At 40.9% G+C, this 14,505-nt stretch overlaps 1 protein-coding gene across 1 annotated transcript; it reads left to right on the top strand.

Annotated features, from left to right (window-relative positions):
• Window positions 1–1,889: 1,889 nt before the first annotated feature.
• Window positions 1,890–14,286, top strand: LOC118595123 (zinc finger protein 519-like). The gene is made up of 4 exons (XM_036205361.1): window positions 1,890–2,024; window positions 7,632–7,682; window positions 9,005–9,131; window positions 12,057–14,286. Exons 1-4 carry the CDS (start codon window positions 2,016–2,018, stop codon window positions 13,700–13,702), a joined length of 1,833 nt encoding a protein of 610 aa, XP_036061254.1. The 5' UTR covers window positions 1,890–2,015; the 3' UTR covers window positions 13,703–14,286.
• Window positions 14,287–14,505: the final 219 nt, after the last annotated feature.

Consider the following 14,505-nt stretch of genomic DNA (forward strand, 5'->3'; position numbering starts at 1 on the left):
TAGTTTCCCTGTTCAACAAAACTGGAAAAGATGGTTACTTCAGTTTGATATTGCCGCTACATAGCACTTACAGCTTTAACTATCTCCAAAGCACACTGTCTTAGTTACGGTTTCTATTGCTGTTTGAAACACCATGAGCAAAAAGCAAGTTGGGGAGGAGAGGGATCATTTGGCTTACCTTCCAGATCACAGCCCATCTTTGCAGGAAGTCAGAATGGAAATTTAAGTAGAGCTAGAACCTGGAGGCGAGAACTGATGCAGAGGCCATGGAGGGGTGCTGCTTGCTTCCCGTGGCTTTCTCAGCCTGCTTTCTTATGAAACCCAGGACCACCAGCCCAGGGATGGCAGCACCCACAGTGGGCTGGGGCCCCCCCATTAGTCATCAATTAAGAAAATGCTCTCCAGGCTTGCTTATGGTCTGATCTTATGGAGGCTTTTTCTCAATTGAGGCTCCTCCTCTCAGATGCCTCTAGAATCTAGCCTGTGTTAAGTTAACATAAAACAATCCAGCACATGGGTATAAAAGAAGGTAAATAATTCCTTTCTCAAAGTATAGAAGACATTGTTCAATGAAGTCATATGTCCCAGTTTCTCTTTCCCTGGGTCAATGTAAGCAATGCCTGCCTGTTCTACCATTCCACTAAAGTCCGTTCTGTGACACCAGTGAGTTTATTGGACTTGCTTGTGGAGTGAACGTGCGTGGGGGGGCACTTTTTAACCCTGTGGTGAACGACAGTGAAGGGCCTTAGAGTCTCTTGCTTATCTGTGACTCTCGGTGAGGTCTAAATGCACCTCATACTGGAAATGTATCATGGATATTTGTTTCTTTAGATTCTCTCCTCTTTAGATTTAATTTTTAAAGAGCTGATTTAGCATTCATTGACTATCTTCATCACAGAACAGATAACTAAAACATTGTTATGTGGATAGCTGTGGGCATTTGTTTGTTGATTATTGTTTCAATGACTTTTTCTTTTGTTTTAGCTCCTTTATACAAGATACAGTGCAGCAGTCTACTGCAGTTTGTATTTCCATTACAGTTATGAGAGAATTTGGGACCAAAGGCATGAGCCCTTTCTATTTTCTAAACCATCCTCCTAGCCATAGTCTATAAAGTGATCATCAATTACTAAATTTTCTATTGGTATATTGGCAAGTGTCCTTAACCTTGAAGGGCCTTCATAATTTTTCCATTAGAAACGGTTTTGTGTGAAACAAAATGTAGCATCTTCAAGCAAGCGTAACACAAACATTCATTTTAGGCGCAATCCTGTTCTCACAGGCTAGTTGGAGGGCCCACGTGATACTCCCCTCCCTTTCTTAAAACTGATGTTCCTGGAGAAAGAGGGGGCATCTCCTCCTAAGCTGATTATGAGGGAAGGGTCCACCCTCACTGTCCTCTGAGCATGTTAATGCCTGTCTAGCACTTGGTTAAGAAGCATGGTCTAGCATAGGTAGCTCTTTTCATTTCAATTTCTAAAAGTGAACAAACATTAGAACATTTTAAATTCAACCTCTCCCTCTCATTTGTTTGTACTGGACAATGCTGATTCGGGAATGCCTTCCTATCTCAAAACCCAGGAGGCAGTCTCCATCAGAACAGAGTCCAAGCAAGTTCTAGGGAATGGAAAGATAACTGCCGTTATGTTCTCTGCACTTGTAGATCATATATGTGTACATGTACAACTGATGACTTACGTGACACTACACAGAAGGAGAAAACGCCGGTCCTCCTGGGAACTAAATCCTCAGAAAGCCCTCCTCTAAATCAGCTTCAGCGGAGAACGGGTGCTGCCTGGTGTCAATCAAGGTCTGTGGGCAGTCGCTTTAGTGGTGTTGGTTGAAAACACTGCCAATCAAGCTCACAGAGCGAAGGGGCGGGCCTTGGCGATCTCGCGAGCCTATACCCTTTGTGTTTGAAAATGCCTTAGGGTGGTTCCAGCTGGGAACCCGGGTGAACCTGGCGAGATCGCTGTCGCTCAGTGAGCTGCGGGTGCTGGAAAGGCAAGAGGACCATGGAGACGGTGAGCGACGGTCGCGAGGCCGCGCGGAGGGTTCGGGAGGGGAGCCTGCGCTCCCTCCGGGGGCGCCGGGCCAGGTCCCCTTGGCCTTGGGCGGAGCTGGGCGGCTGCGCCGACCTCGTGTCCTCCGGTGCCCCGGAAGGGAGGAGCTGGGCTGACACGGATTTTTCCTCCTGCGGCGGACTCGCTGTGTCTGCAGCCGGCTTTGCAGACTGCTGGAGACAGATGGTCTGAAGGAGCACCAGAAAGTCCAGTCTCCATGGCGGACGTTCCTGCCGGAGGGCAGCCGGGTTCTTCCTGCTCCCAGTTTTCCCTTGAGCTCTCTGAATGTATCGGAAGTAGGAGCTCAGATCCAAAACCCTTTCTCCAGCCTACAGGGCCTAGGTCTGGTAATTCAATCCTAAAACCCAAATGTGTGTGTCATTCCCCAGACGGTATTATCAATTGATGTATTTCAGTCAGACAGCTTATGTCACTGTTCTCCAGATAATAAATGACGCTTTATTATTGATTTAAAATGTTTATATTGGTATATAGTATACATAGTAATGGGTTTCATTTTGACATTTTCATACATGTTTATGTATTCTGAGCATATCCTCTCTCCCGTCCCCCTCCCGCCAATCCCCTTCTTCCCTAGTCATCTCTGCTTTCATCTATCTTTTGCGGAACCAATGAGCTTCATTAGGGTTATTTACTGAGAGATTATTTACCGCAGCCTGGGCATCCAGTGAGTGGCAACACTGGTAGAGAAATATCTCCCACCCCCTTACCAACTGTAATGTGCCCACAAATCCTCTGGGAGGGGTGAGGCCTCATGACACCCCATTCTCCCACTCCCCCCCTCACTCCCCCAACACACACACACACACAGAGTATTGTCAGGTCCAGTCGTGTGCACTTTATCATATCTGCTGACATGTGGGTAGCATTTTATAGGGGTTTGTCTTTTGTTTGTTAACAGTTCCCCTTTCAATACCTGTTTCTTTAAAAAAAGTATTTTTTGTTGATTTGATTTGATTTTGTACTCTCCTCTTTTTGTCTTCTAGGCCACAGACATCTTCTCAGTGTTTTTGGATTGAGTTTTCCCCTTGGAGAGTTTGCATGGTGAAGCCCATGCTCTGTGCTTTAGTTATTTCCTGCACCTGGGCCTGGCACCATGTGTCCACAGCTGCTGTGTGCTTATCTAGTGCATATTGACCACTGTGTCCTCTCCTCAGAAAACAACCTGAGGTGTGGGGTGCAGTGAGGAAGCAGCTGGATGCCCTGAGCCTGGAAGACTGATCTAAGAGGCCCTTTTGTGGATGCATGTCTTGGCCACTGAGAACAGTGTTGTAGTCAATATGGTGGAGTAGCCATGTCTTCATCGCTATGACCTCAATCATTTTGTGACTGCTAGGTCACGTGGTCATTCTGTTTTGTGTTTTTAAGAACAGCTGTACTGAATTTATATTTTAAACAGTTCTGGGCCAAGGTTTCCTTTCTGACACCTATGGCCACTGGAACACGTTTTTTGTCTCTCTCAAATATTGCATCCCATCTGCAGTTTCCTCTCCCCCCTGCCCCTCCCCTCCACCCTCCTGCAGATCTGCTCCTCCTCTGTTTCCCTTCAGAAAAGAGTAGACTTCCCAGGGATATCAACACATTATGGCATAAGAAGTTACAAGACTAGGCACTTACCCTCATTTCAAGACTGGGTGAGGCAACCCAATAGGAGGAAAGGGTCCCCAAAGCAGGCCAAATCGTCAGAGACAGCCCCTGCTCCCACCGTTAGGAGCCACACAAGAACAAGCTACACAGCCATAACACATGCGCAGCAGAAGACCTAGGTCAGGCCCATTTAAGCTCCCTGATTGTCACTTCAGTCTCTGAGCCTCTGTGAACCCTGATTAGTTGACTCTGTGGACCATGGAATGGTTATTCTTAAAGCTGGCCTGTCACCTGTTGGCTGTGTATTGATTCACTGATTCAGGTTATTAGAATCCGTACTGTCAGGTAGCCAGTGGCAGAATGCACTGTACAACTTCTTCCTGGAATAAGCTAAAGTTGGTGCTTATTCCATGGAAAATGTGTTCATCAATTTGCATGTTTGTAGTTCGTCTTTCTCCCAGAGCCTAGAGGCTCAGGTTATAACCCACTTGGAAGGTGTTTAACTTGTTATAGATTTAGTGATCACTGTATTTCTTTTTTTTGTCATGCTTACCTGGTTGACTTAGTCTTGGTTATCTCTGTCCTGCACCATGATAGTGGAAGAGAGACTGTTTTATACCATGAGGAAAAGCTAACAGAACACCCTCCCCTCTTGCCTTTACCACTCGTGTGGATTTTACATAAGACACTTGGGCTCCTTGAGCTGTGGGCATGCTCAGCAGGTCTCAGAGACTTCAGTGTTAGCTTACTGACTTGTGCTTCTTGGTTCAGGATCCTTGAATTCTTCCATCAGCTTCAAAGTCACAGTTGGTTCTGCTTACTATTTATTCTGTGGCCTGGGGTTGATAGTCACCTAACAGCAGCAGTAGAGGACTTGCCAGCAAGGGAACGGGGACATGGCTAAAGCAGAATGTAGACTTGTTCCCTAGATTAATAAGTCTGGTGGACTCCCTTTCTGGAATACATCTATCCTTTTTGAGATAGAGGTCTTAACTGTCTATTAAAACTGTGTGTTATGTATCTTATATATGAAAAGGATTTTATTGTCAGTATAGCCTCATCTGAGCCATGTTCTGACATAGTCTATGAAGAACTGAAGAAACACTCATAAAACGTCTATTCTCTTGAGAATGTACCATGTGGGGATGCCCTTGATATCCATTGTAGGATCCAGTTAAGTAAACTGGAAGCTTCCTGAGAATTCCCTGCCTGTTTCAGTGAACCTCTACAAATTAAGTCCCCTCTCCCTATGTCATGAAAGTGGTTTGTCAGAAGCATAGATGGACACGTTTCCAAAGTTGCACTTAAAAACTAAGCTAGTCTTATTAGCTGCATCTACCAGGCAGTCTGATATTCTTTGATAGCTGCCATTAGCAATTATAGGTTCTTTTATAATATGAATTACTATTATAATTGTACATGTAGATATAGATTACATAATGGTTATGGAAGGGCTAAAGATCAGGGTTCAGAGGAGCCAGAGATGAAAAGCTAATACATATTAAAAGGCCTTGAAGATATTAGCAGCAATGGGATGTAGGCAGGAAACACAGTTCATGCTATTTTTGTAGCAGGGGAGTTGTTCTTCTCAATGACCTCTACTCTGGTAAAGCTGGTATACTTTTATCACAGAAAGGAATTTCTGGATGAGCCACCATGAAGCAGACTTTGTTAGTCAGAGGTTTTAACATAGATTTGAGCATGAAGGTTAATACAAACAGGTTCTTAGAAGGGGGAAGATAGACCTATGTGTGGATGTAGAATTCTTTACAGTCTCCAATAATTGCTGTTCAGTAAACAGTTACTTATAAGATTTCAGTGCATTCTGAATATGCATCGCAAAGGGTTGCTGAAGAAGTTAAATAAGATCTTAGGCTAGTTCCTGACATGCAGTGGATAACATAGCTTATGAGGTGAAACCCTTAGGCGTGAGGATTGCTTGAATAGTTAGTGTTTTTTAATGTGAATAAAAGTTAATAATCTTGTGAAATTCTCAGAAAATACCTAGGAAGGGTCTTAAGACTTATTTGGAGGATGACTATACTTAGGTCTTAAGCACTGTTCATTGCTGTTGTAATATTTTATTTGAAGTATCTGTATATAGAAGGAATTGTGTCTCTGTGAAAGCAGCTTTCGTAGTAATTTTTATTGTCATGTGTGGCTTTTATCTGAGTAGAGACATCGAGCAGAGTCCTTTAACTTTCTTTGTTCCCTCAATTTCCCCCTTCTTTTCAGTTTGATACTAATGAACCCAGTAGTAGAGCTGCTAGAGAAACATGAGAGCCCTGCAGTGGAGGCATGGCGCCTTTTTGCTAAGGAGCAGTTGTGCACAAGAGAGAGAACGGTTTGAGTGACCCTAGTCATAGAGTGGGGACCATAGAGAATAGAAACCCAGAGAACCATCTGGGATTCTTTGGTGGTCCCTTGACACATACTGAGTGGTCCTGTTAGCTTTTCCATCATGGTGTTTTCACTCAAAATGGAGCCACACAGGACAAGGCGCAGCTTGGAAGCCTTTATTTTACACATTATATACTGACTTAGAGCAGCTTGATGTCCATGCCTTGTCTCTAGACTGCAGGAACCTTACTGCCTAAAGTAGCAGGTCTTTACCCCAGAGGGATTCTATTCTCATGAACCAACCCACCTCCTGATTATTCACATTAAGTACATTGCTGTAATCTTGCCATCCCTGGACTATTCGGTACAGAAAGATTGCTGTTTCCCCTCCTCATTTCTGTCTTTTCCTTCCCTTTCCCTTTATTAAATTTTATTTATCTCTGTATTTATTTATTGCTTTTGTTCCTAGAGTTGATGTAGAGTGCTTTGCAGCCCTGTAGACAGTTGTCCAAATTCCCAAAGAAAACTGTCATCCAAAGTACTGCGCAGCATGGAGTGATGTGAAGCTTGTTTGACCAAGCTAACAGGACAGTGACAGAGAAGGGAGTAAATTATTGCAGTTACCTCCAGACTAAGGAGGATCTAGTCCAGTGCAGAGGAAGCTTGGCCCTAGGACCCCTCTGTCATGTGTGGTGGGGCTAGAACAATAGCTGAGATGCTTGATACGGTAGTTTGAATGATGACGTACCCCCACAGGCTCACATGTTTACATGCTTAGTACCAGTCGGTGAACTATTTGGAAGGAGTGGGAGGTATGTCCTTTTTGGAGGAGGTGTGTTGCTCGGGGTGGGCTTTAAAGCTTCAAAAGCCCTTGCCTGGCTCAGTTCTGTCTGCAGATCAGGATGTAATTCTCAGCTACTTCTCCAGCACCATGCCTGCCTTCCTACCATTATGCTCCCTGCCATGTTGATAATGGGCTAACCCTCTGAAACAGCAAGCAAGCCCGCAATCAAATGCTTTCTTTGATGAGTTGCCTTGTCATGGTGTCTCTTCCCAGCAATAGAGTATAGATATATTTCCAGGAAAATATGTTAGTACAATTGGGTACAACTGTGTTGTACCAGATTGTGTGATTTCCACAGGATATGTCATCAAGGGAGAATCCATGTGTTTTGACTTTCACCAGCCTATGCAGATCTGTATGTGAGACCAGGAGTCTGTGAACCTGAAAGAATGGGGGGTGGCAGAGGGAGAACCTATGGTCTACTGCTGTAGACAACCTTACTTCAGTGTCAGTGTGCTTTTATATAGGAATGTACCTAAGAAAGCAATGATCCAAGGAAGGTTGTTCAATGCAGAAAAACGTAAATAATGATCAGTAAGCACATATTAAATTTTAACGGAACAGCCCTTTCCCAGAACTTTTATCAGGAAAGTTTAAACCAATTTAAACACAATGCCTGGCACTTACTATAGATTATATCTGCTTCGGAAAACACAAAAGCAAGGCAGAAGACCATACCCAGATTCAGGGTACACTGAAGATTGGGTTCTAGAGCTATGTTCTCACATCCACCAAGAATAACTGTCTTATAAATTGAATGTAAATGTTTGTTGCAGGAGGAACAAAATCACATCCAAGAACTATTCAGGAAACAAGATGCATCTGAGGTAAAAGGCCCTTTGCCTTTTCCCTCATGGTCCCCAAGGCATTGTTCACCGTGGCCATTCTTTTGACTTGTGATCCTACACATATGTTATATGGATTTCTATGTGTGGCGTTGAGGCCCTAATTTCTTATTAGGAATTAGACTCTTCTTTAAATAGAGTATAATTCAGGTTTGCACAAGTTGGCCTCTAACAGTGTGGAGTTAAGGATGGCCTTGAATTTACATTCTCCTGCCTCCACCTCCCAAGTGCTGGGGTTATAGGTATGCTGCTCCCCCACCCCCACCCCCACCCCCCACCCCCCCCCACACACACACACACACGTCTGGGTTAAACAGTGCCGGGAAGTCAGCTCAAAGCAGTGTGCATGCTGGGGACAGTCTACAGACTGAACTACATCTCCAGACCATATTTCTCATGTTTGATGTGACCATTTCTACTCTTTATGTTTGGTGTGTGTGTTAATCTGTCCTCAGGAGGAGCCCAAGGCCTTGTATGAACTAGACAAGCACTCAGTCACTGGGAAATGCACACAGCCATAGTGTATTGCTTTGGATTTTAGCTACTGGTTTTATGTGTAGAAATAAAAGATAAATATTATTTGATCGGTTTTGTTTTGCTGCCTTCGTAACACATTTCCATTCCCAATCTCATGGGAAAGCTGCTCTGCTTGAAAGTTATTTTATTTTTACTTTATGTTTCCATCTGAATTCTAAACAGGCACATTTGGTCAGAACCCAGGCTTGGCCATTTGCTATGGATTTGACAAAATGATGTAAAAAAAGAAACATAAAATCATGGAAGATAGTAGTTTTAAATAATCAAAAAGATTATTCTTGCTGTACTTCTGTGATAATAAAGTGCGCAATTACTTTAAAAGTCAAATTTACCAGTGAATTCTTCCACTAGTGTTCTGCTTCATGGCTGCTAATGAACAGCCCTTGGACACTGACGTCAGCATTACTACTGAGCTGTGTCCTCAGAAACCCTGACTCCAGTCCAGAACTCCTGAATCAGAATCATCATCCATGTAATTCACTGTGACAGCCTCATCTGAGAAATATATGCATTGTTGTATAATAGTAGTTTATATTTACTTAATGTTAAATGTCATAAAGCTGGAGTGTTGACACTGGTTCAGGAGGTACTATGTCATAGTTAAACTCAGTTAGGTAAGATGTTGTACAATATCAGTGTGATACAAAGAGCACCTTAATGAACAATTTTAACTGCCTATGTCATCACCAGTTCTAACTCTTCCTTCTTCTTAGGTGACACTAAAACTGATGAGCGTGGCATTTATTTCTGTTCATTTTTTATTTCAGGACCAGTTGACATTCAGCGATGTGGCCATTGACTTCTCTCCAGATGAGTGGGAATGCCTGGACCCTCCTCAGCAGAATCTGTATAGGGATGTGATGTTAGAGAACTACAGAAACCTGGTCTCTGTGGGTGAGGACAGCATCCTTGCCGAGCTCCCAACACACTGCCAGCATTTGACAGTCTTTCCTTTCAGAAATGTCTGTTGTACCCTGTGCTTTTCATGACCAATACAAATTTGTGCTTTAAAGAACAGCTGTGGGGTCCTTGGCACGCGTAGAGTGTTCTCTGCTTTCCTATATACCCTGGGTAGGACCACCTGCTAGGAATGGTGCCACCCACAATGCACTGGGCTCTCCCTCCAGGGTTGTCCACACACCAGTGTTATGGAGACATTTTCTCAATTGAGATTCCCTCCTCTTGGAAGACTAGCTTCTGTGTAGTTGAGGGGGGAAAAAAACTTGCCAGCATGGTTATTTTCTTTCATTGCAGTTTCTGGCTTAAATTGTATCTTCTTATCACACAACTGTTTTTGTCTGAAAGCGTATGTTTTTTATAACATAATTATGGCCCACCAGCTCTTTTTGTCCCTTACTTCATGATTTTTAGCATTCCTGAATCCTTACATCTAAAAGAGTCTCCTATGATACAGCATAATTTTCCTTTTTTTTTTTAATTTACTAATGACAATGTAATTTCCAGTGCATAGAAATTTTCTTTGTAATTACATTTTCCTTTCCTGTGATATTATTGGTATTAGCTGCTTTATTTAGTGTGTCTGTGCATGTTAACAGAGGTTTATGATAAAGCTTTTACATTTGTCTTTCAAATTCTATTCAGAACTTTAAAGTGTTTTTTACATCCTCATAAGTCCGTGGAATTCTGTTGCTCTGTATTTGATTTTCCACAGAGCTTTAAATTTTTATTATTTGTGTTGCCTTGTGACAGTCGGGCAATCTAGTGTTCATATATCCGTGAATGAGTTTATTTTCTTTCACTTTGAAGATGGGTTAATTTTTGGGCTGCAGTGTTTCTCTGTGTTCTCCTTCTTATGTCTGCATTACGGTGCATCTTTCCAGAGCTCCTCTGGGGTCACAGAGAGCGTCCTCACCTTAACTGCTCTCCAGATTACCTTTGTGACTCAGGACTCCCAGCGTTCGTCCTTTTCACTCTGTCTTTCAGCCTGAAGCAACTAATTAAGCTGCTTGAATTCTGATGTGTTTCTTCATCATATTTCTAGTTTTTCCACCATTATTTCATGCTAAATTTATTACCTATGCTATTTGCGTATAGTGTCTGTTTCTTTGTATTCTCATTTTCTCGATTTTAGTGTTATATTAATCCATTATCTTTCAGATGGTTGTTTTGTTTGTATAATTCATAAATCAGTTTTTGAGATGGGTTTGCAGTATTTCTCATGTCCTTCCCCTGAGTCAGCACCCTGTTTCTTTGTGTACTGTGTTAGCATTCATAGAAATTTGTCCTTTAAAAAAAGAATCAGCAAGAGATTATAGCAGTGGGGGTACCAGCATGGAGGCACCTTGAAACCGTGAAAACCAAAGGTGCATTTGTTCCAGCCACCCCAGAGACTGAATATTTCAGCAAACAATATTAAATCACTCTGTTGAGAAGATCACCAATAATGCAGCATGATTTGAAGTAGCCAAAAGTTAATTTCAGTACAAACAAATAGATTATTTGGGGGATGAAGAAAGAGCTCAGTATTTAATAACACAAACTGAGGACCAGAATTTGGTTCTCAGCATCCACATTGAGCACCCACATCACAACTGCCTGTAACTCCAGCTCCAGAGGGATATGATACTTCTGATATTCACAGGCATCTGCACTAATATTTTTAAAAGATTATGGGGTTCATATGCACAGTGGTTTACTATTGAGCTATATAAAGAAAAAAATCTCATTTTATGCAGCATGGGTAAAAGTGCAAGACTTAAAATGAAATCAGGCAGGCACAGGAAATGAATGAAAGGTTAATCTCAGGAATAAAAAGTGAGTGAGGCTGTCAATTTGGGGGTTACTGAAGTAGTAGTGATCAAAGATGAAAAAACTTATTAAGATAAACATAAGGTTACTAGACCATAGCTGTTTATTAAAGATCTAGATTTAATTGGAAAAAAAGGATAGACATAAGAACAAACAGAATTGTATAGATCATGAGTATATTTAATATGTTCTTCAGAAAATACTATGGAAATTGATGGGAAGTGTCCAAGTACAAAAAATATAATTATATGAAATGATAGTGTGTTAGGAAGATATATTTATTTTTAGTCATCCCACCATAAATACATACTTAAAAAATAGCATGCTATATGTACATGATGAGTAGATTAAATTTACTTTTCAATGAATTAATAAACACCAGTAATTTGTTTACATTCAGAAAGTTACTTTTTCTCTACAGGATGTCTTCATCATGTTTTTGATTATTGAGGACTCTGAAACCTGTTCTCAGGACATCTGTTATATGGAATTATGTTTTTATACAGATTTCATTAGCTACTGTGGGCTCTCTACCCCTGATGACAGTTTGGAGTACAAAAACACTATTTGCCTTTGGTCTCAATTGTACAAAGCTGTCATGTAAAATATACCTGGTATCGCCTATACTCTGTCATTGTAGGTAGCCAGGTTTCAGACAGCTCTACCAAAAAAAAAAAAAAAAAAAAAAAGCCTCAGTCTATTTTCTCCTGATGGAGACGGAGGTAGGGATTTCCCTAACTGCCTGTGCTGTAGAGGGAGAGGGAGCTGTGGTTGACAAAAGTAACAACTTTGCCTCCAGCTACAATCAAACTGCCCTTGGTTTTGTGCTTACTTGGGGTGCTGTGATTTCTTAACTGGTTATGGGAGGTTACACAAGTTTAATTTGGTCGGTATTTTTTTTTTCCTAAAGTTAGTATGCAAGAGAGTACTGAGAACCTTTGGTCCTGTGGTTTCCCACTGATGTTCCAACCTGATATAACTTTATATATATTTATAAACTGTAATCACCAGAATCCATTAAATTAATTTATTTGTTTTTATTTATTTCAGCTCTTTCTCATCATTGTACCCAGAACTTTTCACCAGAACAGATCCTAAAATATTCCTTCAAAAAAGTGACTCATGGAAGACCTGGAAGTTATGGCCTTAAGAGTTTAAGAAACTGGGCAAATGTAGGTGAGAATAAAGGTCAAACAGCCCGCCGTGGTGGACGTAACCAGTGTGCAATCACGAGCAGTAGCAAAGATGTCATTGACAACAGAGATCAAGAGCAGAAAACAGCTGTGAAAAAAACACATGCTAGGACAGGTGCTTTTGATGAGCCACATAGCTGTAAACAAAAATACCCACAGGACATTGTTCAACATAACTTAACTTTGAAAAGAAGTTTGGAAGATCTGAAAAGGGGATTAGTCTTTCACTCAAACATTTCAATAGACCAAGAATTGAGAAACAGAGAACTGATCTCTAAAATTGATCAAATAGAGACTTCCTATCCTGAAAGATCCTTACTCTTCAGTCAGCAAGTAGAGCTTTCCTATAACCAAATGCACAATTGTGGACTGCTTACTACAGATCCATTATTGCACAGCCAAAATCCAGATACAGATATTTGGAAAACCACATACATGTGTAAAGAAACTAGCAAAGCTTTCAGTAATGGCTCTATACTAAATAATTGCAAGGATATGGTTATTGTAGAGAGATCTGGTCAGTATAACAAAGTGCATAATAACTTTGACCGTGGCTCAAGTTCCGACAAACATCAGTGTACTCTGTTTACAAAGAACCTTTTCAATTGTGAAAATGTATATAATCAGTGCTCAAAGTTCACCATCCATCAATGTAACTATATTCAAGATAATCATCATAAGCATATAGATTGTGACATAACAGTTAACCAAATCACAAACCTTACTACACATAAAAGTCAGAGTGCCAAGAAATCCTACAAATGTAATGAATGTGGCAAAGCCTTTAAGTATTGCTCAAGTTACAATAAACACAGCATAATTCACACAGGAGAAAAACCCTACAAGTGTAAAATATGTGGAAAATCCTTCACCCAATGTGCAAGCCTTAAAAAACACCAGAGAATCCACACTGGAGAGAAACCCTACAAATGTGAAGAATGTGGCAGAAGCTTTAATCACTGTTCAATTCTCAGTCAGCACCAGAGAATTCATACAGGAGAGAAACCATACAAATGTAAACAATGTGGGAAATCCTTTACCCAGTGTGCAAGCCTTAGAAAACACGAGGTAATCCACACTGGAGAGAAACCCTACAGGTGTGCAGAATGTGGCAAAGCTTTTACCCAAAGCTCAACACTTAGTGAACACCAGAGAATTCATACTGGAGAGAAACCTTACAAATGTGAACCATGTGGAAAGTCTTTTACCCAATGTTCAAGTCTTAGAAAACACCAGAGAATTCACACTGGAGAGAAACCCTACAAATGTGAAGAATGTGGCAAAGCATTTAACTGCCGTTCATCTTTTACTAAACACCGGAGAATTCACACAGGAGAGAAACCTTACAAATGTAAAGAGTGTGGCAAAGCTTTCATCCACTGTACAAACCTTACTCAACACCAGAGAATCCATACAGGAGAGAAACCGTACAAATGTAGTGAATGTGGAAAATGCTTTAGTCAGTGTTCAAACCTTAGAAAACATCAGCGAATTCATACATGAGTAAAACCAACAAATGTAAAGAATGCAGTAAATCCTTTACCCATAGTCAAAAACTTGTTTAATGTCATAATTCAAAGTGGGGATGAGTCCTACAGAAGCAGCGAATGTAGCAAAGTCCATGACTTCTCGCTCACAAGTCTCTCAGTATCAGAAAATTAATTCTTCCTGTGAGAAACCATTCCAATACGAACAATACCAAGTCCTTAAATGTTTATAATTCTTTATTAGGCACCACCATCACTTTAGAAACACAAATGATATTTTTTACATGTGGAAAAATCTAAATTGTTGTTTATCTCTTACTGAACATTGAATTCACACATGAGACAAAACTAGAAAATACTCAGAACCTAGCAAAGCCTGTACAGCTCTTCAACTCTCACTAAACACAAAAATTCACCCTTGAGACAAACCCTACAAGTGTAGAAAAAGTGCCAAAGACATTTACCATTTTGCGCACTTTACACCAGAGTTTATACTGGAATGAAACACTGTAAATATACCAAATGTGTCAATGCCTTTAAATCAAGATACAAAGTTTTTCTAATATCAGAGAACATAGTAGAATTTTAGCTTTGTTCCAAATGCACAAGTGTAAATGATGTTGGAAAACCCTTTGTTGTTGCTTCAAATTTACTAGTTTATTAGTTGATCTGGTAGAAAGAACACAGCTCCAAAAGAATAGTACCAACAACTCACTTCTCAAAATACATGATTGAATTACATATTAAAGGTTTCTAAATATGCTCACTCATGAAAACTGGAAAAAGCACTGTTCTCACTTACATGTCAGAAGAACAAGA

The sequence above is a fragment of the Onychomys torridus genome, chromosome 14 (genome assembly GCF_903995425.1).
Source record: "Onychomys torridus chromosome 14, mOncTor1.1, whole genome shotgun sequence".
Taxonomy (NCBI): Eukaryota; Metazoa; Chordata; class Mammalia; order Rodentia; family Cricetidae; genus Onychomys; species Onychomys torridus.